This window comes from Gorilla gorilla, chromosome 17 (genome assembly GCF_029281585.2).
Source record: "Gorilla gorilla gorilla isolate KB3781 chromosome 17, NHGRI_mGorGor1-v2.1_pri, whole genome shotgun sequence".
In the NCBI taxonomy this organism is placed as follows: domain Eukaryota; kingdom Metazoa; phylum Chordata; class Mammalia; order Primates; family Hominidae; genus Gorilla; species Gorilla gorilla.
Window position 1 is genome coordinate 57,397,028 of NC_073241.2, and position 24,430 is coordinate 57,421,457.

At 41.9% G+C, this 24,430-nt stretch overlaps 1 protein-coding gene across 1 annotated transcript in view; it reads right to left on the reverse strand.

Annotated features, from left to right (window-relative positions):
• CDH2 (cadherin 2) overlaps positions 1 to 24,175 on the reverse strand; it is a 226,254-nt gene extending 202,079 nt beyond the window's left edge. The window contains exon 1 of the mRNA XM_031003668.3: positions 23,337 to 24,175. Within this exon, the coding sequence (XP_030859528.2) occupies positions 23,337 to 23,396 (60 nt within the window). The 5' untranslated portion in view covers positions 23,397 to 24,175. The remainder of the gene's footprint in view (positions 1 to 23,336) is intronic.
• Positions 24,176 to 24,430: the final 255 nt, after the last annotated feature.

Consider the following 24,430-nt stretch of genomic DNA (forward strand, 5'->3'; position numbering starts at 1 on the left):
AGGTACAGCAGAACAAAGCCCCTGGTGATTTATGTTGAGCTTGTCCACCAAAACCATCCTGATCTTTTTTTTTCCAGGCAACTGTTAAGTTATGGCTTCCTCCTCTATTATCTTTGCTGCTGATTTTGGGTCCTTAGGGGGAGCAATTTATATTTAACCCTCCAAAATTTGGTCTCAATAAATTAATAATTCCAGCTGGCTTTAGTCATTCCTTCCAGCTTTATGTATCAAGAAAGTCTAATGAGATACCCCAAAGTCTTCATGTAGATGCTACTTAGATGCTAAAAACAGGGTACGTCACATGCCCAGACATGGTTTGGGGAAATTTGCCCAGGGGCAACACCCCCCAACCCCCCAGGGGCCCTAAACCCTGGGCTCTTAAGAAGAGCAGAGTGACTGCAGCATGAACTTCCAACAGGTCAGACTGCCTGGCTTTAAATCCCAGTCCCATGGATACTATCTGCCAGACCTCTGAGAAGAAACAGTTCCCCATCTGTACAACAAGAGTACTAAAGATAGCACCAACTCATAGGGCAGATGAGAGGATTAAATGAGTTAATATGTGTAAAGCACTTAGGATAGTGTCTGGCACATGGTTATTCAATGTCTTAGCTATTTGTCATCACAGTATTAATACTATTGGGGCAACACGAATCCAACTCATAGTACATCTGCCATACAGGCCGGTAGGTCTCAAACTTACTCAACACAGCAAGCAATCTGGGACATTTGTTTAAAATACAGATTCTTGGGTCCTAGCCCAAGACTCATTAAAACAGACTCTCAAGAGGCATGATGGATAAATCTGTGTATTTAACAAGTGCCTGTGCTGCAAGTGGTGGCCACACATCCAGCCCTTATCTTTACCTCTGGAAACCTTTCTGAACGTTCTCAAAACAGCACAGCTACCTTTTGACCCTAGTCTTCAAACCCAATAGCTTAGCAACAACAAAAAGGAATACAGAAACCATGATTTTTCTGTTCTTAATCCCATGCTCTCTTTATTCTGAAAACTACACCTTGATTTTGAATTTCTTTTGCTTTGAACAGAGCATTACCCCATCTCCAGTCCTTTAGCAATTCTCCTCTTCTGCACAATTCCTCAAGGATGACAAGCAGTCAACAAGTCCTCTCGGCCCACCAGCGCGAAATTCACGCTGGTCAGAGGATCTGAACTCATTTAGTGCCGCTCTGTGCTCTCGCACAATCAGCTCACCTATCTTGAGTTTCAATTTCCTCTTACAAGTATTTACTCTACTCTTCCCAGGCTGAAGATCGACCTCCTTGTCTAGAGAGGACAGAAGTGTAAAAGGAGTTGAGGAGTTCTGCTTGCCTGTGAGTTATCAGTCTCTCTGTTCTGGTTCTGCACTCGCAGGGACATTGCTTTTGTTCTTGTTCAAATTTTTCCACGGTCTCAATGCTGTGAGCTTTAAAGCCGAGTCCACTACTCTTTTTGGTTCCTGTTCTCATTATTCTTTTTCACAGTCATCCTTGGTCACTCAATCTGCTTTCCAATTTCCTCCAAGTCACTCCTAAATCCAAGCTCTTAAATATTCCATGTGGAATCACCATGGACAGACTTCAGTTGCCTTGTCTCCTCACTCTCTTCCTCATTAAGATCATTTATGATTATTGGCTAAAAATTTCACCTCTGAAAGCAGCCTAAACCTAAGGAAATCATAACTTTTCTTTCTGGCTCTGAAGACTGCCTAACCAAAACCTAGACTAAGTTAGTTATCATAAACTCTTAAATGTAATCCATCGGATGTCGGATTAAAACACTGATCTCTTACTTTTTCCCTGTCAGAGATTCCATGGTCACAATCTTGTAACAATTACGTTATTGTTTGGGAAATTACCAAATGCAGTCAACAAAGCTGAGGCCTTCTTTTGCATTATGTTTGCTCCCCTGATTCCTTGTGGAAATAAGGGCAATAATGGGTAGGACTGGGTTAAGACTGAGAACTCTGCAGCAAACCTGCTCAGGTTTAAATCCAGCCTCCACCATCTACTACCTGTGTGACCTTGGCAAGCCATGTAACCTCATCTGTGCTTCAGCTTCCTCCTCTGTAATAATAATAATAATAGGTAAAGTACAGGTCTTTAGGATTGTTGTGAAGAATACAAAGGGCTTAAAAAACAATACGTGATTCACCACAGGACAAGGGTTAGCTATTATGATGCTGGTATTGTTTTGATTGTGGAGACTTTTATCTCTTTGTTCTGTAAGTAACTGAGAAATATTTTTAAATTATTTTGTGAAGAAGGAATACCGTAAAGAAATCAAGCCTGCAAAAAAACGGAAATTCACTCACAAACAAGGACAAAAGACGCACAAGTGGAATTCCTTTCACGATACGTGATTTGTGGGTTGGGGGATGGAGCCGCAGTACAGGGAGGGTGACAACTATGGTAATACTTTTATTATGCGGTTATGTCTTCCAAACGACATAAGCGAACATAAAGTTAATGAAGACACTGTTAACGTGGTTAGTTGAGTACATGGTGATAGAGTAATGAAACTGTTCAAGAACATTCGGCATGACTAATTTTTTTATTTTTTAATCCAATTTCTCACCATACAATTACAGTTGCCAGATTCTCGACATCTCACAGGATTCCATCCATGATGTTGGAGGCTATGTTAAGAAGACTATTCAAGAGCTACTGCCACTCTTCAAGATTTTCTCTGTGTCAGTAATGCCACTGATGGCACTTTGAATTTCACATCCCTGCAAAAATGCTTAAAACGTGCAGAAGTTTAACCCTGAACAGCTGCAATATTTTTGTTTTGTCAAGTACCATTCTGGAAGGAGATTATCTTGTCTTGCATGGGTTTTTTAACTCTTTCTTGCCTTCATGATGTGCTCTAGACCAGCTTAGGTTCAATGAATACCACACTGAGGCCACACATTTGCCCCATCTGACCGCCTAGTAATTTTCATCTTTATTTTAATTATCTTATTAGGATGTGTCCTTGAGTATCTCTAGTATCAGTACTTTTAGTTTTCTCATTGTCATTTCTTTTAATCAAGTAAGGACAAAGAGAATAGGCAAAAACAGCATTGATGCTGGCACAGGAACCTGCAAACTGTTGAAACTGAACTCTTAGCTAAAAGGCAGCACCACAATACAAGAGTTTGATGGACAAAAATCTGGGTCAAAATCTGGGTCTGCATACAAAATGGGGTATAGAATGTCACCTTCCCAGGAGTAGAACCTATCAAGGCTTAGGACAATATGAAAACATACATCGAGTGACATCCACATAGACCTCTGTGCAATCCCAAATCTCCTCTGCCAAAGTGAGAAGAGGCTTCCTAGGCTTCCAGGCTTCCTTGAGTAGAGTCTCAAAAGATAGACAGGAGCTTACCATGAAGTGGATGCTTAATGTAACAGGTAGTAACAATGTACCTACAGATTTAATTGGCAGGTAAAAGGCTAAGACTATCATTAGATAATGGCCCAGGCAGCTGTGCAATTAAACAGTCAGAAAAAGTTCCAGAAGTGCCCGTGGCATTCCAGGAGAGATGGCCAACCATGGCTCAGATTGATTCTGTCCCATCAACTCATTACACTCAGCAGAGACTGCAACACGCTTATACTCAAAATGTTATCAAATAGTATAGCACTTGGCATTAGACTGTTTATAATGAACTTGGAAATTCATTCAACTAAAGACACTCAATATCAGTGACTGCAAATATTTACTGAGTGCTTAATATGTGCCAAAAAGCATGCTACAATCCTTTCCATGCAATATATCTTAAATAGTCCTCACAATAACCCTATGAGGTAGATGCTGTTAGTACCGCCATTTTGCAGGCAAGGAAACTAACTTAAAAAAAACTGCCCTAAGTCATCTAGTTAGTCAATTTAGGGACACTATTCAAACCGGCATCAAAAGGCCTTGGGGATTACCCTTAACCCAACCACTACAACTTCCATTAGGAAGCATTCACATACATTGACACATAGTACCTAACTGGCTAAGGGCTGGAAATTGTCCTATATGAATTGAGACTAAGTGAAAAATGTGCCTGCTGCCATAATAAACTTTCTCCTAAAATATGATTCTCACATATGATATGTGATACATGCTAATAAAACAATTTCAATGTTTCTGTTCACTACGGAAAAAATTAAGAAAAAAAAGACTTCAGGTAAAACTTTTTTAAACATTTTAACTCCTCCAAATCAAAGCCTCACACCCCCCAGCCCAAACTCTTCTAAAAGTATACATGGAAAGTTATCAGTCAATAGCTATCATGGCTAGTATGTTAATTTTCAGAGGTGATATTGATGAAGGAATAATTTTATAGTCTATAATGAACTCTTTATACACTTTATTTGCTCTGGAGTCCCCTGTATTCATGTACAATTAGGCCCATTTCATAAAACCTGGAGCATGGTTTCACTTTTTAAAAATGGTTACAGATGTTTACAGTCCCCATAACTCTGATTTAATTTGAGTAGCTGGCCATAGTGATGATTTATGTAATTCTGAGTCCCTGATAAGATAACCACAACCCAATTATAGCATTATTCTTGTGAGAAAACAACATTCAAGGCACAGCTTCCAGAAATGCGTTGCAGTGAAAGGAGGCATAACGCCATAGTTCAAAGCCTTTCCTGAACTTATTCTGGAAGCAGCACCCCATCCAGTGGTGTTCTAATAGATCAAGCAATAAAGAAATAAATCTCCAAGCCCTGCAGGCTGAGAGGTTGCAGAGCTAATATCATCAGTTCCAGTTTCAACTCAAGGGTGAAGGACAAGCATTGTCCACCCATGGATATCTTGGGTGACTGATGTTTGGCATCTGGATAGTTTCACAGTGTAACCCATAGAGGAAATGCTTCTTCCCTTCCTGATGCTTCATTCCATGGGAAGGCGCTCTGCTAACTCTCACTGTCCCAGTGCTTTCCACTGCCCAGTCAGTCTTACCCTGGATGGCAATTCTTAAATTATGGTCCGAGGAGTGGACTCCTAGGAGTTCCCACGACCCTCTCAGGGGATCTACAAAATCAAAGCCACTTCCATAATATTACAACATATTTGCCCTTTTCACTCTCATTATCTCACAAGTGTAAAGTAAAGTTTTCCAGAGGCTATGTTATGTGTGATACCTTAACAGAGAAAATTCAGAAGCAGATATGAAAAGCCAGCTATCTTCTTATTAAGCCAGACATTAAAGACACTGCAAAATGTAAAGGCACAATGCTACTCTTCCCACTAATCTTGTTTTTCTCTTTTGGAAAATATAGTAATTTTTCATAAAAATTGTTATTTATGTTACACGTACAACTGGTTTAATATTTTAAATGAATTAAATAAATATATAATTTTTTCAGTTTAAATTCTCTATGGTAAACAGCAATAGATATTATCTACAATAGAAAAGCTCACTGAAGAACTCAATAATTTTTTAAGCATGTAAAAGAGTCCTGAGACTAAAAAGTTTCTAAAGTGTTATGCTAAACAGAGAGGGATGGACCAAACTTACCTGAAGCCTGCATTTGAAAGAATAATCTGAGCAGCTGGTGCCCAACCCTGTCCCCTACTCCGCCCATCTGGGAGTCACAGGTCCACAGAAAAGAAGCTTGGTGATCTCATTTTCCATGCTGGGAGTTCACAGATTCCCTGCAGCAATCTGGCAGTGGAAGGAAGTGGGCATGTCTTTGAAATGCTGGGATTCTGGGATTCAGTGTTAAGGGGGACATGCCAATAGATGAAGGCCATGCCTGCCAGCCTAGTGCTTATCAGGACTACGGTGATATTTTCCTTTCGTATTTTCTGATTCTGCTGGCTTACATTTCCCTCGGTTCAGAATTCAAGACAGGGAGGACAGGTCCTATTTACTTGGCCCTTTCAAAGACCTCAGCAGTTGGTGAACTATCTGGGAATCTTGAGAAATAAAAAAGGAGTCCAATGTAGGGGAAGAAAGTACTCATGGAGGAACTTGGGCTTCTGGCAGTGGGAAAAGGGTGCTTTACTCAGGACCTGCAATTTTTTTTTTCTTTTTTTTTTTTGAAAGGGAGTCTCACTCTGTCACCCAGGCTGGAGTGCAGTGGTGTAATCTCAGCTCACTGCAACCTTCGCCTCCCCAGCTCAAGCAATTCTCCTGCCTCAGCCTCCTGAATAGCTGGGACTACAGGTGTCCTCTACCACGCCCAGCTAATTTTTGTATTTTTAGTAGAGACAGGGTTTCGCCATGTTGGCCAGGCTGGTCTCGAACTCCTGACCTCTGGTGATCCACCCACCTCAGCCTCCCAAAGTGCTGGGATTACAGGCGTGAGCCACCGCACCTGGCCCCCTGCACTTTTCTTTAACTTGGTGGTTTATAGCCTTGATTGTGTAGGGTGGCTGGTTTTTATAGTTGGAGAGGTGGCTTTTAACATCAAAAGGCTTAAATTTCTAAACCACAGAGTATTTTGACCTTGATGCTTGACCACCACTTAGGGTAGCTTATCTCGAGGAAAATGATAGCTGTTTAAGAGGTAGCACCTCGAGAAAAAAATTAAAAAAAACCAGCAGGACCTCAGGAAAGACTATAGGCCAAGGATCCTAGAATAGAAAAGAGGCAGGATGCACAGCGACCTTAGCTCAGTGGTGAACAATTTGGGTGAGGGATGCCACAATTTGGGTGAAGGCTGCCGCAATTTGGCCTTGGCAATGGTCTAAGGTAGCTCAGGACTCTGGAAGTGCTGAGGGGCCTCAGCTTGAACGTGCTGAGGGGCCTCAGCTTGAACGTGCTGAGGGGCCTCAGCTTGAACGTGCTGAGGGGCATAAAAAGAGGATTATTTCAACATCTACTGCCTAAAGACTAGTCAATGAGCAATGTTTGTTATTTTTTAATAACACTGAGTTCAAGAACACTAGCAAGGGTCTCACTTGGGCAAGGTGGGGACAGCGTGGATTCTGACAGCTCGACCACTGGCTCAAGGGTCAGCCTCCACCAAGTGGTCTGGATGGCCTTTACAAGTGAACAAGAAATCTTCCCTTGAGGCAGCTGTCTTTGGCCAAAGCAACTCCATAGTAAATGGCAGAGAAAGAGCCAGTGGGGCCCGAGACTGAAAACACCTGTTCCACCAGTCAACCACCAGACCGAACCCAACATGGTGATAACACTGGGCTGTCAGATCCAAGGGAGACTAAGGGAAAGTCTCAAAGGGAAAGGAGGTTTGAACAGGCTGGCTGCAAACCAAAACCCAACTGGGGAGAGGCTCCCAGTGGGAGGTTGTTTAGCACTTCCTATTTACCATTTGGGGTACCTCATGCATACCGGGTTTTCTTTCAGAAAGCTGGCATCTGACATACTGTCACCTAGCACAAGGTTCAGAAATGTCCAATGGTCCTTGTCCTTCTTGAGGTGCCTTTTTTCTCATCTAGCATATTCAGTATCTTTCTGTTTCCACTTCCCCCTTTCAACTTTGTTTAGTTCAAAGCTTGCGGATTACAGACAAGAGGCTTAGACTGACCAGCATCCAGGAAAGGTTAAAATGAAGAATGTTTTCTCTGCCCACTATCAGTCCATCCCTCACATACCACGAGCTCTCTACTGTGCTATTTGGAACACTGAGAAACAATTTCGCCTGGATGACTCTTCCAGGAGCAGAGCCTGGTTTGCTTTCTAACTTTGAAAACTGTTAAGACTGTTGCTGTGATCATCATTTGGTTTGGGAACTCTTTAAAAAGTAAAGCTGGCCGGGCGCAGTGGTCACGCCTGTAATCCCAGCACTTTGGTAGGCCAAGGCGGGCATATCACCTAAGGTCAGGAGTTCAAGACCAGCCTGGCCAACACAGTGAAACCCCATCTCTACCAAAAAATACAAAAATTAGCTGGGCATGTTGGCGCACACCTGTAGTCCCAGCTACTTGGGAGGCTGAGGCAGGAAAATAGCTTGAACCTGGGAGGAGGAGAATGCAGTGAGCCGAGACTGCATCACTGCACTCCAGCCTGGGTGACAGAGTGAAACCCTGTCTTGAAAAAAAGAAAAAAAGCAAAGCTAAAGATCTTCCAAGACTTCAAGAACTTGGGAATAAGTCTGTCCTGACAGATGCCCATCTCGCCCTCTGAGGGGAGTTGCCACATTTTGGAATAAGCACACACTTGATGACTAAGAACATGAGCTCAACAGTCAATCCAAAATTTGGGGACCGTCAGAGGGTAACCCTCATCCTCTACTTCCATGTAGTGGGAGCTGCACTAGTAATAACATTCTTGACCTTTGGCCAACTTAGATAAAACAAGTGGGCATACAGAACCCAGGCTCTTCATCACCTTTTTTTCCTGTCAGAGCCACGCCACCTATGTCATGCAAATACTGTTAAGCTATAGGTCCGTAAGCTTCGACAGATGGGAGCACTGTCAAAGATGGGAGGCCAAGGGCAACTAAATCTGAGATGTGAAAGATTTAAGCCACATTCTCTAACCTTGTCTTTATCAGTAATAAATGTTGTAATTTTGGTTCTCTATCTACTGATTCTTTTGTCTTATTTCTCCAGAACTGAAATAGATAAGCAGCATTATTCCTTAGGTCCCTTCAAAGACAACAAAATTATCTACAAAGTCTCAATCTTACTGAATACTCAAAGGCCAAGGCTAAACGATCAAAAAGAAGTTGGTCCAAATAACATTGTTGAAGTGTCAGCAGGGCCTCAGGCCCACTAGGATGTCTCTGTGCTGAGTTTGAGGCACTCAACCAAGACCCCTCATGTACTTAGGGGAGCACAAATTCTTGGAACAGAAAGCCACATGTGCCCTTAGATTGCTGGGTGAGTACAGAACTGGGCCAAGGTGGGGTGAGGTCAGGAGAAACAGAGTGATTCACAGAAGGAACTATCAACAGCTCCTGAGACACTTGCATCTCCGAGTCACTACCAAGAAGCTGCATGGCCAGCGGCAGAAACTGCCTGCTTCTTTGGTAGCCTATCCTGCATCTGGCTCAATCTGTTAGATTTTCCCATTCTTAAGCCGAGTTTGCTCCATGAAACTGAGATCTTTTAAATCCTCATTCTAAAGTCCAAATCCTCCTTTAGGCAACAATCCTTCAAAGTCCAGAATAGACTAATCTTGCTCCCACTGGGTCCATTCTTTTGCAGACTTTCAAGGAACCGGCCGAGTTGTTACCAGGAAAGTAAAGCACTGTTAAAGCCCTGGCCAGCCACCTCACAACAGTGTGCCTTCAGGTGAGTGGTTTCAGCCAATCTCTGTTCAGACATCTGTAAGATGGATAATGATAATAACGTCTACCTATTGCAGAGGATTGATGTGAGGATTATATGAAAATGCAGGTCAAGTGCTTGGCCTGGCTCATAGTAAGCACTCAGTAAATATTAATCCCCTGTGTCGGCTATCTAGAAGGTTCTCAATGCTTCAAAACACACCTACACAAGCCATGACTGAAAATGTTAGGTGAAGAGAATGAGCAACACACAGCAAGGCCAAGCTACAGACAAGTTACAAACTTCATCCAACAGGCTAATGTTCATACAGACACTTCAAGGCAAACCAAAAGGTCAAAATACATAGAAAAACTCTCATCAGAAACCAGATTTCAAATTTAAGCCAAAATGAAACATTATTATGCAGTCCACCAGATTTTTTTAAATGTTGAGGTTTGACTACAACAAGTATCCTAAAATTAGGGGGAAACTATGCACATACTGCTGGCAGACCAGTATGGAAAACACAATCTTGCATTAGCTGGTAATGATGAAAACATGCATACCTTGCAATCTAGCAATTCTACTCCTTGGTACACATCCAAGAGCAGAACAGTGTTCCATCACCTGGGAGTCTGCCAGACAGGCAAATTCTCAGGCTGTACTGTAGGCTTACTGAATCAGACTATCAGGGCTAGGGCCAGGGATCCACATTTAAACAAGCTTTCTGGTGATTCTCATATAAAGTTTGGGGAACACAGCCCTAGAATATCCCTGGCATTTATACCCAGGTGGCATGCATAAGAATGTTGACGGCAGCAAAAAACTGAAACCACACACGCAAGTCCATCAACAATAAACCAAATAAGTAAATTGTACCATATTCATAGCATGCAATGCTCTACAGCAGTGAAAATGAATAAATTACAGCTATACAACTCAGCTGAATCTTATAAACATAACACTGAGTAGAAAAAGCAAATCACAGAAAAATATATATACACATGCATGATACATGTATACATCTATGCATGATGTATATGCATATATAAAAATGTCTATATAGATGATAAAACTACAAAGGAAAGCAATGAATAAATGTTAGAAAAATCCAGATAGTAGTTATCTGTGCCAGATAGTAGTTAACTCTGGGTGGAGAGAGGGGAATGGATGCAGTACTCTGGGAATGTCCAAGGAAGTAGGAATATTCTGTTTTCCTAACCAGGCTGGTAGTTACACGGATGTACTTTATATGCTTTAATTGTCCTTTAAATAGTACACATACACTTTATAGACTCCTCTATCATATCACACTTCACAATAAAAAATTATTTTTAAAAAGTGACCTTCATATATATATAAAATACAAATGGATGTCAATCTGCTTTCGGTGTTTTTCTGCCTAGATTCAAATACATATCAAACCTAGATACACAGGCCCTGACATCAGGCTACTTGCATTTAAACCCCAGCTCCAACATTTAACAAAATAACCTTGTGCAGCTCAGATAACCTCACCATGCTTTGGTGTCCTAATATGTAAACTGGGTATATTTGGGGAGGAATTTAATGAGTTAATACATGTAAAGTGCTTTGAATCATGTGTGGTACATAGTAATTACTAAAAAAAATGAAAAGCTACTATTAGGATAGAAAGATACTAAGTTAAAGGCAACATTTCCTGCATCTAATCATCAATAAACCATCAGCACCTATGAGAACAATGAATCCACCTTTCCTGTTTTCCCAGATGCTGTGCTGGCATCAACCAATATGGTACCACTACACTCAATCCTCTCCTCTACAGGGTTGTCATCATCATGTTAAAAGCATTCAGAGGCCAAGTAACTTTGGTTCTAGCCTAGTCTCAAAACACACACACACAGACACACACACACACATACTCCCACATGTGCACACACATGGGTCCTTACTAGCATATGAAACAATTAAATTACAGAAGCAAGAGACAGATCTAGGAGGAGACAACAGAAAAGCTCCTATCTGATATACCTGTTGTTTCCAAATCAAATCACTGGCAGAATTAACACTCTACATACACTAATTCCTTCCCCTAATTATAAAGACAGTGGAATTATATCAGCCTAGATAACATCTGTTAAAATTTAAGGAGGATTGTTAAAATATTTGCCCTTCAATTGTGGTTTCCAAGTGTGGTCGATGGAACACTGGTGGTAGGTAGTCCCTGCTGAGCTATAATTTATCTGGTTGTCACACTGAATATAGAACAAAGTCTTGCATGCATTAAGTGCTCAAACTTATTCAAACAATTACATTATCCATTGATTATGTTTGTGTAAAACAATGGTAATGACCAGGTCCCAAAACCTTCAAATAAATATCCAACATCTTGCTCACTATATGAAAGCACTTCTCTTTCTATTATTATTACTATTATTAGAGACACAGTCTTGCTCTGTTGCCCACACTGGAGTGCAGTGGTGTGATCATAGCTCACTGTAACCTTGAACTACTGAACTCAAGTGATCCTCCTGCCTCAGCCTCTGGAATAGCTGGGACTATAGGTGTGTGCTCCCACACCCAGCTACCAAACCCAGCTAGTTATTTTTTGTAGAGAGGGAGGTCTCACTGTGTTGCCCAGGTTGTTCTCAAAGTCCTGGGGTCAAGCTATCCTCTGGCCTCAGCCTCCCAAAGTATTGGAATTACAACTGTGAGCCATCACACTCAGCCTGAAAGCACTTTTCTAAGTGATTTATATATGCACATGCACAAACACACACTAACCCATTTATTCTTCATAACAACCTTATGATAGATACTATTTATTATCCCTATTTTACAGATGGGCATACTGAGAGAGAAATATCAAATGTGTTGTCCAAGTCCACACAAAAAACAAGTGTCAGAGCCAGGGAACCAATGCAAATCTGGCTTCAGAGTCCCCAATCTTTTTTTTTTTTTTTTTTTTTTCAGAGTCCCCAATCTTAACCACTGTGTCACACTGCTTCTTCAGGCTAAGTCAGTGTAACGTAAGAGAAAAGAAAGAAAAAGATTTAGAAATCTACAGAAATGATGTACTTGAAAAAAGAAGCATTTCAGTTCAGAAAAACAGAAACTTTAACAAATGCCAAATGTATTATTGTGTGTATATATGTCACCACATATACAAAATCCAGGGGACAAAATAAAGCAAGACCTCTTTCCACAAAACACATAGAAAAGTAAATTTCAGGTAAGTAAAATATCTATATGTGAAAACACAAACAGATAAGTAATATCTGACATAGTGTGAGATTTGAGGAAGCTGTCTTTGGAGGTGGACAGGTCTCAATTTATATGACTGCTTACCTACCAAAGAGGAGTAATTCAGACACACTCATATATATATATATATATATGTATGTCTGTATTTTAATTATGAAGAACCAAGACTTATGAAAATAAGGAATCACAATCTTGACAGTATCTATTATATATGCAAATACTAAAAAAAGTAACCTGTCTTTCCAAATGCTTTATTTTGCACCCTAAAATGTTATAAGCAATCTGCAAAATAATCCACTGTTATCTACGTTTGAGTACACCACTATCTCCCTTTAAAACACAGCTTCATCAAGAAGGCCTCAAATAAAGAGAAGGATCATAAACCAAATCATGAATTTAACTCAGTTTCATTTACAAGGTACTTAATTCTAAATCAATTTGTAAATTAAATCAATGGTTATGATATGCTCCCCAAATGTTCTTATCTGTCAAACAAAAAAAGATAGAACTGTGAATAAGAAGTGAAGTCCTCAAACACAAACATGGTATGTACACAATTACTTTTATGGCAGCAAAACAATGTGTAGAGGCAAAAGCAAGTGAAATACAAATTACCTATCAATAAGCTAAGGCCACACCAAAAGCACAATCTTTAAAATATGGTAAAATTAAGTCCACAAGTTTAAGAAGATAAATAAATTAGAGAAGCTTTGAAGCCAACAAATCCTTGGTGGGCAATTACCTATGGAATTTGATTCCTTAAGTCTTCATCATTATGCATGGAAGCCTCTACCAACAATCTAGAGCTACTAAACCATTATAAACAGAAAAGGCCTCCAGAAAGAAAGATGCTGCGACAAATGTGGACAATCTGCATCCCTCCTGGCAGACTCTCAGATCTTTAAAAAAGATATACAAACATAAAAAAAGGTAAATGGTACCCGGATACACACAGTGTGTGGAAGTAGAAACCCCTCAATGTAACCTTTCCAAAATTAAAAATAAAAAACTGGGTAAAGCCTTGTTGAAAACTGGGTCACTAGTAAGCTCAGAGAAGGTATTAAGAAGCATCGCTGAAAAGATTACAGTCTGTTAACACCTAAATCTTCTGATTAAAAACTTCAGGTCAGAAAGATATTTAGTTCTTTGTCTCCACTCTCGTTCTAATAAAAGGAAGGACAAGAGAGACTATAACTTAACAGAATTCCAAATGTCTTTGGCATTTGGCTGAAGTGATATTGCCAAACTACCAGAACTAGGGCAAAAGATATTGTAAGAAAACCCACAAAAGGTATTTAGTGGCTTGACACCATAAATGTGCGAGTGGTCTTTAGCTGCAAAAAACGATTAATCTTTCCATTTTAAACCAATTTCACCCTCCTTACCTCCAACGTATTTCTATAGTGTCCGTCTTTCCTAATTTTGTGACAATTACAAATATATATGATATAAATATAAGAAAGATTCTGCGTACTGAGTGGAAGATGCCAGACACAAAAGAGAATATGGTTTCACAAAGTATAAACGAGCAAAAAAATCATGCTGTTGGAAGTCAAATAAACGGTTACCACTGAGGGATGGTTAAAATTGGAAGGAGGTACTGGTAAAACTCCGTCTTGATTCAGTGCTGATTAACTAGTATGTTCCATTTAGGAACATTTAGCAGGCTGTCCACTTCTATGTATATTTTCCTGTATGCATTTGACACTTCCGTAAAGTAAATGTATATGTGTGTATTATATGTACATAATCTGAATTTTGAGTTCCCTAAAATATCGTATCAGGTAGCAGGATATTAGAACTCAATCGTAAAGGTGTTGACACCAAATAGACTTTACCAAGAGAGTGGGTGCCAAAGGCCAATATTTTCGCTGCAAAAACAGACTTTTCTTTATTTACTCAACCCGAGAGCCATAAAGAATGAACTTCAGACTTTGAATGTCTGTGTTAACCAATTAAGACAACAAAAGGAAAAATAATAACAAAGTGGTCAGTTTCAAGTTTATTAAAGATTTACGTTAAGCGGGAGCGGGGGGATTACATCCCCTTTCAATTTAGTAAATGTAATTTTTTTTAGTCCTTTATTTCAGGTTCCACTTAATAGTTTCCCAACCAACAAACAAGACATTTCATGCAAGATTACAGTCAAGCCAAGTGTATCCACCCACCAACAACAGGTCAAGTTACAAGTAAAATAGTTCTAGGTTTTTCCCAGCAGCAAACAAATCAGTATCTGTACTCAGTTACTCTACAGAATATTCACCGGAACTTGTCTGCAGTGGGTCATTTCAAGATGTGGACATGTATATTAAAATATGCCAAATAACATTATTAGTGTGCAAAAAAGTAATGCAAAGTGTTCAAATATGGAAATGTTTGAACATTAAAACTTTTCAAAAATTGGTGGTGGAATATCTTGCATTTACTTTCACCCTGAAGAATATGGAAAAAAGAGTTTCAAAAAAAAATGTGTAGTCTTGTGGCCTGAGAGTTTATAGGCTTTCAGAAAGTATTTTAAGTTCCAAGATTCATTAAAAAAAATTATTTTTGAGTACTTACCAGCATATTATTTGTTGATCAAAACAATTAGAAGAACTTTTAAAAACTGATTATGAATGCTTCTAAAATGTTTTTTCTCTCCTAAAGACCACATGAAAAATGAATGAAAATCTTAACCAAGCATTATGTTTCGGCTTCAGATGCCAAAAGAAAGCAAAATATTTAACGCCAAGATTAAACAGAGAGTGTAATTCAAAAGTTAATTATTTAAAGAAAAAAAAATCAACTAAGTAGAGAGAAACTGAAACTCTTCTTTATTGTGACAGTCATTCTCTGGGTATTATACAAAAAGGGCTGCAGTCTGATAAAGGGAGAAACCCGTATGCTTTGTAGTCAAGCCCAACTTGAATATGACAAATATGGTTTTATTCTGGATTCTCATATTCAAAATGTTTGAGTTCCAGTTTTACCATCTCTAAAACGAGAGCAAAACTACCTATCTCACAGGGTTACAGAAACAATGAACTGAAACATAATAGTTTCCTTCCCTGAAATTAAAAATACTTAATTTCTGAGGTTTAATACTACCGGACATTGGCTTGAAAAACTCTTTAAAGAGGCAGCAGCAAATACCTAGTTTCAAGGGTTTTCTCTGCTGTATCTGCTCTACTGAGTTCTGTGAATGACGTACTGACAATTACCAAATATAAAATAAATTGAGGAATGTCTTAAAACTGCAGATGTGGGAAAAAACTAAAAGGGCAATCCTTACAACCTTTAACAAAAGCAGTAACATCAAAGTCCGATATTTAGTGCAGCAGAAGAAAGTTAAGAAAACTCAAAGTGTATTTTAGTAATGAAGGGAGAAAAGAGTCATTTTACATTTTTAGTGCCAGTGATTTCTGGAATAATAAAAACTCCAAACTATGCACCTTTTAATTTACTTTTTAAAACTATTTAATCCACCCAAACATTAAGTAACATATCAGAATGGAAAGAAAATCTGGGCATACATGTTTTAAATTATAATGGCCAATTAATGTTTTTAATTACACAAAAATCAGTATTAAAATTAAAACTACAATATATGGGAGTAGGTAAGTACACTATCTAATTTTTAAATTATAGCTAGGTATATTTTATGAAAGAAAATCTAAGAACAGATCATGGATCAAACATCTCTGCATTATAATTCCCATACCATATTTATAATAGCAACTCTTTTTAAATAGCTCAAGCTGCTTTAAAGCACTATACAACTAATTCTCCCAATGCTACTTTGAAAAACCCAAGTTAAACTGCTTACTTAATCAAGGCAGTGTGTACACTAGAACTCTCATTCACATACTAAATGTTCTTCTGTATCTCCAGTTCCAGATACTACTAAGGTCCACTTTCAATTACACGCCCACTATTGGAACAGATGAAAAGTTAAACATTCAATCAGTCAGGAGAATGTGAAATATTACCATGGTTTACCCAACTATTATAATGTCTCAGGCACTGAGAACTCAGCATAAAGTGGTTATTCCATGATGTCAGCATGGAAACGTATCCATTATTTAGCTATCCATTAATTCAGCCAATCTTCCTTTGGATCTGCTTATAGCTCAGGCTGCTATAGGTTGTTCTAAACCTAACTTGGATTGTCCTAGTGTTAGTTTAGGTTATCTTCATTCTTAAATCTACTGTTTGATTGTATATTTCTCAGTTATAGCTTATATTGTGGTCTGTGTCAAATTAATCCTCATTCAGAAGCCTGAAATCCTCATTTATTTTGGTTGTCCTTCTCTGTAGCTTTTTAAAATTTTATTTTGAGATGGAGTCTCGCTCTGTTGCCCAGGCTGGAGTGCAGTGGCATGATCTTGGCTCACTGCAACCTCCGCCTCCCGGGTTCAAGTGATTCTCCTGCCTCAGCCTTCCAAGTACCTGAGATTATGGGTGCCTACCATCACGCCCAGCTAATTTTTTGTATTTTTAGTAGAGAGAGGGTTTCACCGTGTTAGGCAGGATGGTCTTGATCTCCTAACCTCGTGATCCACCCGCCTTGGACTCCTAAAGTGCTGGGATTACAGGCATCAGCCACCGTGCCTGGCCCTCTGTAGCTTTTTTAGGTTCATGACTATTCCCAAAACATGAGGTGGCTTAACAATCGCTTTCTTGAACCTGAACTAGTAGAAAATGTTTTGTTCCCTACAGCAGGGGTTATTAAATTTAGCTTAACATTATGCCATAATTTCTTAAATCATTTCTTACTCATGGACTTTTAGAGATCAAATAATCCAATCTTTCGTAATCATAAGCAATGCTTCAATAAATATCTTTGTATATGCATCTATACCATGTGTTTGTCATAAATACATGCATACCTGTACCAAAAAAAAAAAAAAAAAAAGCTAGAGGAGGCCAGGAGCAGTGGCTCGTGTCTGTAATCCGAGCACTTTGGGAGGTCGAGGCAGGCGGATTCCCTGAGGTCAGGAGTTCGAGTCGAGACCAGCCTTGCCAACATGGTGAAACCTCATCTCTACTAAATATACAAAAATTAGCTGGGCATGGTGGCACACGTAATCCCAGCTACACAGGAGGCTGAGGCAGGAGAATTCCTTGAGCCCGGGAGACGGAGGATGTAGTTGAGCCAAGACTGTGCCACTGCACTCCAGCCTGACAGAGCGAGACTTTGTCTTTAAAAAAAAAAAAAAAAAAAGCTAGAGGAAAATTTGACAAAGGGCTAGGGCTGTATTTTTAATGCTGACCCACTTATATTTTCAATGTTGACCCCCTATCACTCAATTCAATGGCTCTCCTGAAGGCTATCTTCTCTCAAAGAAACATGAGCTCATAAAACTAATAAAAAAAAATTTTCTCAGTAATATTACACTTACCTTCCTTTAAGCCTAAAAATAATTTTTATTCTCAGTAATATCACACTTACCTTCCTTTAAGCCTAAACCCCTCCCCAAAATTGTTTACTTTTACTGGCAAAGGTAGCACAGCCAATGAAGAAAATTTAAAGTTTAAAATTCGGGCGTATAAAAAATATAGATGACTTTAAACCTATCACGATAAACTACGGTTAATAAATCTTCAAAACTCACATTCTATCACTCCAAGTATCTGAAAATTCTTACATTTTAGGCTGAAAAAAGCCTTTCCACAACCTTCGAAAAGGAGATGTGTTTGAGATATTTTTTAAGTAGCCCCAGGAATCATGCAACTGGACAGTCTCTTAGAGATCAACTAATCCAACTAGGCCCAAGATTTTATTGTTGAGGAAAATGAGGTCACGGGAGTTTAAGAGAGTAGACTACATCTGGACGAAATCAGAACCCCATGCTTCCTGCCCTGGACACTAGCTCTTGCCCTTGACACTACACAAGGGCATTCACTTGCACAGATCAGTTATTATACTGTTGGTGCCTAAACCACCTTTCATGACATAAAGTAATCAATCAATTATTGATTGACACTTCATATCAGACTGTACTCAGTGTTGCAGGAGACTCATATGTATATAGCAGTCCTCAACATACATTTGGGGTGTGTGTGTGTGTGTGCACGCGTGTGTGTGTATGCAATCCAAGGGCTTGGGTGCTGTAAGTACAGTTGGAAGCAGATGAGGAAGTGCACTGAGTACCAACGAGTGAGTGACAAGGAATAAAAATCTAAGCAGAATTTAATCTAAATTTTCCTTAAAGAGACTATTATAACATAAATCATGTTTAAATCTACATCTTTCAAAAAGTCCCATTTAGCTTGTGAATTCACCTTGTTCTGCTTACTTTAGACCTATCACTTCATACATGCAGAAGATACAGCTCTTACTAAAACATTAATATGTATATACCTCTTCCTTGGCATGGATAAGGTTGTTTAATTAAAACTTACATGTATTTCGTTAAATACAAAGACTAGCATCTGCTCAAATTAACTGATGTCTTTTTCTGAAAAATTAAAATAAAAATAAAATTTTAGTAGAAAAAAACAGAAATGTGAGACACACTGATTTGTTGGTACCAATTATGTTTCAACTTAAAACTCTTAACTTGAAAATAGGTTCTAGCAAGTATACTGTCAGAGCGAAATACTTATTCAGATGACAAAATCCAAATTTAAAAATCTATCACATTTTTAAATGGCCGACAAAACCCACCACCAAATCTAAGCAGTGCCTAAACTTGATTACTTTTTTGTATTTGAGCCAAAAGAACAAATCTGAATGTTAACCTGGGAAAAATGGTAGTGTATATACGAACACAACACTTCTTAAATAACAGCTCTTATTTTTAAAAATCACTCTTCTAACTTCATAATATCCCCCTGAAAACAAGATGGGGATTTTAATCACTTAGGATTAAAAAAAAATAGGATTTAAAGCAAGATTAACTGTTGCTTTAAGTCTTGACATTTCCCTATTAATAACCCTAAAGCTTAATGAGGCACAACAGATTTAAGAATTGAAATTGTTAATGAAAAAGAAAATTAAGGACAGTTTGGTGTTCTATACCATCATGAAAATAATCTGCTCCAGAAAGATTTTAGTCTCTACACGTAAAAACCAAGAAATATCTAAAAAGTATTTCCTTGTAAAATCTCAGTCTGAACTTTTAGAAGGTTAGGGCAGACTTTGATGAAAGTATAAAAGTCAGAAAGTACCTAAGGTTTAATATATAGTGTTTTAAAAACAAGTGAGGATACATAAAATACTGTTTTTCAAATTACACCTAGTATGTTTGCAACCTTCCACCTATTAGTAATGACCGCATGCCTCAAGTTAAGAAAAGCAAAGAAATATACATAACTGTGTCTAGTAAGTAAACTCTGAACACCAACTAAGTTAACTCTTATTTTCACAAGAACTTATGTTTCAAAAGCACATGAAAATCAAATAAATACTGAGAATAAACACGATTTACACTTAAAATCACTGCTGAATCCTTTCCACATTCTAGAACAAAGCTGCTTCTTTTTTATGTATGCTTCATATGTTGAATATTAATTTCTTTAAAATCTGTACCTAATAGGTGAAAAACACATAAGGTTTATCCATCTTTTTTCCAAGGTCCTCACGCAGGGTTGAAACCAGGATCTGTTAAGTCTTAGAAGTGAATTTCTATGAACATTAAAATACTGTCCTAGATGCCCCATAACCCATACAAACGTATTTAAATTAGAACGGGGTTATGCAATTAAGATGTGAACTAGAAAAACAACACAGGTTTCTAATATATTAATTAACTAGGTCAATGGTAAAAGCAACATTGATTTTTTTTTTCTTAACAATAAACCTATGTAAAGATTTCAAAGTCACTTGTATTATTTAAAAGGAAAGCTGGTTATAACTTTGTGATATAATATTTTATACTTTTATCAGGTAAGCTGAATGCTCAAATTCGGATTTTTTAATATAAAAAAGGCTAACATCTTAAAATGAGAAAGACTAAAGAAAATCTTGATGTTGAACATCATAATATGCAAGATTGACTAGAATTATGTAAATCTAGGTAACAAGACTAACTAAACTAATAATTTCTCTAAGTAAAATAAGGTACACAGACACTTCAGTTAACAATTCAAGGCACAGAGTCCTTTGAATATTCAATTATATTTAGATTGTAAAAAAAACAAGGGTGCTCCTTATCTGAACTAATAACCTACATATTCTCTTTTCTAAAACTATCGGCTGCTTAGTCTGGAATTTAAAAAAAAAAGGAAAAAAAAACCCTAGACTGTTAATAGCAGCTGACTGCAGAGCAGCCACTTTCACCTTGCAGATAGAGCTTTGTTGTTCGGGCGTGTAAAGCAGACCATTAGCACAAAGTCATTTCTAATCTCAGTTGTACAATCCACATGGTGCACTTAACCCTAAAACTCGTGTTGCGTAAACTGCTCTGCTTCCACTCCTAATGACCTTTCAAATCATTCAATGTTACTGCTTGACTTGTACTCATGAATTAGAGGACTGCCAAATAACTTGATGAGAAAGTTATAATTTCTCCTTTCCTGAAGGCTTAAAAAACTCAACATTGGTATAGAAGAAACTGACAAAGAACATACAATGGAAAAGCACATTATTTAATGCTTATAAACGATATTTTTAGAAACGCTTAAGAAAAAACTGACAGAAAATTCACACCTGACTTCAAGGCAGATGACTAAAACAGAAAATGAGAGTGCTCCACTTGTAACACACACAGATTTCCCACAGTATTCATGACCAACAAATGTCTCTTCGTGTCCTAACTTCGCTGCACAGTATTCAATTAAAACTCACTTTTAGATGAAAAAGTTTGTGAAAATAACCATCTGCTGCTGGATTCACACTGAGGATTTACTGTCTGTAAATAAGACGACCCAATGCTGTCCAAAAATTAGTGTTTTTAAAGTAAGATTTTTAAAAAATGTATCACATCTCCTTTGTTAAAAAAAAAATCCTAATACACAGGAGTCTTTAAGTTTGTCTTGCCTTCCATTTAACTTCAACTACTTCAGAAGCAGGACTTTTTTCCTTCTTCCTCCTTCAGCCTAACCTCTTTAATAAACCCTATTTTTAAAGAAGAAACAATAAATGAAGTGACAGGAGGTCAAAGAATGAGGAGTGTGCGCTGGGAGAATAAAGGGCGGTTTTATAACAGGAGGTACTTTTGTTAGCAAGTGACTGGCAGGTCTCCTCCCCCAAGTTAGAAGGAATTCCATCCACTCTCCAAAACTGCAAAGGCCAAAAATGTCTAGTCTAATAGTTCTGAAATCCCCGAGTCAGGAGAGTGCCGAGTGGGGGATGGCGAGTGGGGGAAGGGGAGAAAGACCGGTAGGAGACTAAAGAACAAAAGAAGAAAGCCAAGAAAGGGAAAAGGAACGCCGGGACCCTGGCCTGGGAGGCAGGGGTGGGGAGAGACAAAGTGAGAGAGCACGACCCGGGAGGAGAGCGTGGAGCCGGGCAGGGCCAGGCGTGCCGCACCATGGCGCACCATGGACAGGGCTCCGCGCGGCGGCGGCCCACACCCGTCTAGGGGGTTGCGGAAAAAAGCGCGAGAGACTGCGGAGGCCAGCCCCGTCCAGCCCCTGCCCCCGCCCCAGCAGCACTCACCCCCCGGCGGGCCGGAGCGCGCCAGGCCCTGACCCGTGAAGACCACGGAGCGGGGTAATCCACACCACCTGTCTCCACCCCCGGAGCAGGCACTTCCGAGCTGCGTCCGCACTTTTCGGGGCTGCCAGCTGGCAGTACAGCACCTCTCCCCCTGCCCCGAGGGCGACATGCAGGGGGACCCTCCGTGGATTTTCCTGCCCCGCGGCGAGGGTGGGCACGCCCCTTTCCCGCAACCTTCGAGGGACCCCACGGCAGGCGGAGACCGACTTGGGACCAGGGCACTGCACCCACCCAGCTAGAGGGTCCCGGCCGAGGCTGTGTGAAGTGGCCTCCAGGCCCGGGCTGGCTGGTTGGGAGGAGCCTGGAGACATCCTCGGGTTGGAGGCGGCGGAAAGTTGGGCTGCCCCCGGGCTGGGAACCCGCAGCGTGCAGTGGCGAGGGAACCTGCGCCCGGAATGGAGCAGGTGCTTCCTGCCGCGGAGGAGCCTCTTAGTAGAGATTAAATGAAAAGGCTCGCTGGCGCTCTCCCGAGGGTATGAAAAGTACGGAATGCTCCAGGCAAAGGCGCCCCCGGGGCGCACGTAGGGCACAGGCAGCCGGACAGAAGCGAGAGAGGAGCAGCCGCGTAACGGAACTTCTCGCCCGGGGGAGATACTGGGCGTGAGAGGCCAGACTCCTTCTGCAGGCAGGCGCTGACCGGCAGAGACTCCTCCGGGCAAAAGGGCCAGATTTTCTTTCCAGGTGGGACTAACACAGAATATCGTGAGGGCAAAAGAAGAAGAAAAGGAGGCAACTCCAGACTGGGATAAAGACAATAGGACAGTGGAGCCCTCGGGCACCGGGAGGCGCACGGGTGCAGGGTGGGGTAAGGTGGAGGCAAGTCCCGTAACTAAGACACCAGAGTGAGAATTCCTACTGTAAACTCGCGACCCATCCCTGCAGAAATAAACAAAAAAATTGGAGCAAAGTACTATGCGAGGGGCGAAAGGCACAGAAAACTGCAAAACCTGGGAGTTATCCTGCCTCACCCTCCTGCTGCCTGGGGACACCCCCCGCGAGCTTGCTCGGCCCCGAAGAAGGAGCAGAGGGGACCCGCAATCCGGCCCCTAGAGCCCCGCCAGAAAAGGCGCGAGAGACCTGCTGGCCCCGGCAGCCCTGCCCCGGCGCCCGGACGGAGCCTGATGCCTGCGCAGCTCCCGGCCGCGCGGCGCGGCGCGGCGCGGCGTGGCACCTCCCTTCCCGGGTGCGCAGCCCGGCCCCGCAGCGGCGCGGGGAACAAAGGGACCCGGCGCCGCCCGCCCCACCCCGCCCGTGGCCCGGCCCGCGGGGACCGCCGCGTACCTGAAGCAGGGCCGCCAGCAGCGGCAGCAGGGTCCGCAGCGCTCCCGCTATCCGGCACATGGAGGCGGAGAGGGGCCGAGCGAGGAGCCGGAGGCGGCGGCGGCGGCGGAGGAGGAGGCAGCCGCAGCACCAACAGCGGCGCGGAGAAACGGCTCCAGGCAGTTTCCACCCCCTTCCCTTCCCCTCCCCTCCCCTCCCCACCCCCTTCTTCGCTGCTCTCCGCTCCCCGCCAATGGAGAGCGAGCTGATGACAAATAGCGGGCCGCGGAGTCCGCGGGACTCGCACCAGGAGTAATAAAACAGACCCAGAGATCAAGGAGCTGGGGAGGGGGCGGGGGAACAGGGCGGGAGAGCGTGTGAGCGTCTGCGAGTGTGTGGAGGCGGCTGCTGTGGCAGCGCAGGCGGCTCGGCTCCGGCCCGGAGCGCAGCGGAAGCCGCGAGGGATGCAGCGGCGGGGACCTTGGCCGGTGGAGGATGCGGAGGTGGAAGTGGAGCGGATGGCGCTCCCCAAGAGCTCCGCCACGCGAGGTTTCGGGCTCGTGGTTTTGCTTCCTCCGGGTCCCCGCTCCAGGGCCGCTCGGCGCGACGAAGACGCCGGGGACAGCGCCGCGGGGAGGGCGCTCCGGGTCGTGCGTGCTGCACCCACAAAGAGCAGCAGTCCCGCCACCCCGCGCCTCCGCTGCGTGGGGGCCGAGGGGCGCTTCTCGGCTCCTCTTTCCGGTCCCCCGGCGAGTTGGAGACTGTTCTCCGGCCTCGGCCGCAAGGGGGTGAGGCGAGGGGCCGGCGCGGTCTCTCCCGCCGCGGCTCCGTCCCGCGCAGCTGCTACCGCAGCCGCCCCTGCTGCCCGCGCACCGGCACCCGCCCGCCGGTCCTCGCCCTGCGCCGCTCACTCGCGCCCGCCGCCCTCCGTCGCCGACCGCGCACCCCGCTCGGCCTCCGCTGCGCAACCTGGGCGAGCCGCCGCCGCTCTCCCCGCGCTCGCCCCACGCGCTGCCTGGCTGCGCGGCCCGCTCCCCTCTCCTATTCCTCCCGCCGCCGCCGCCGCCGCCGCCGCCCTCGCCCCCGCCTCCCTCCTCCGCCGAGCCTCCCCGCCC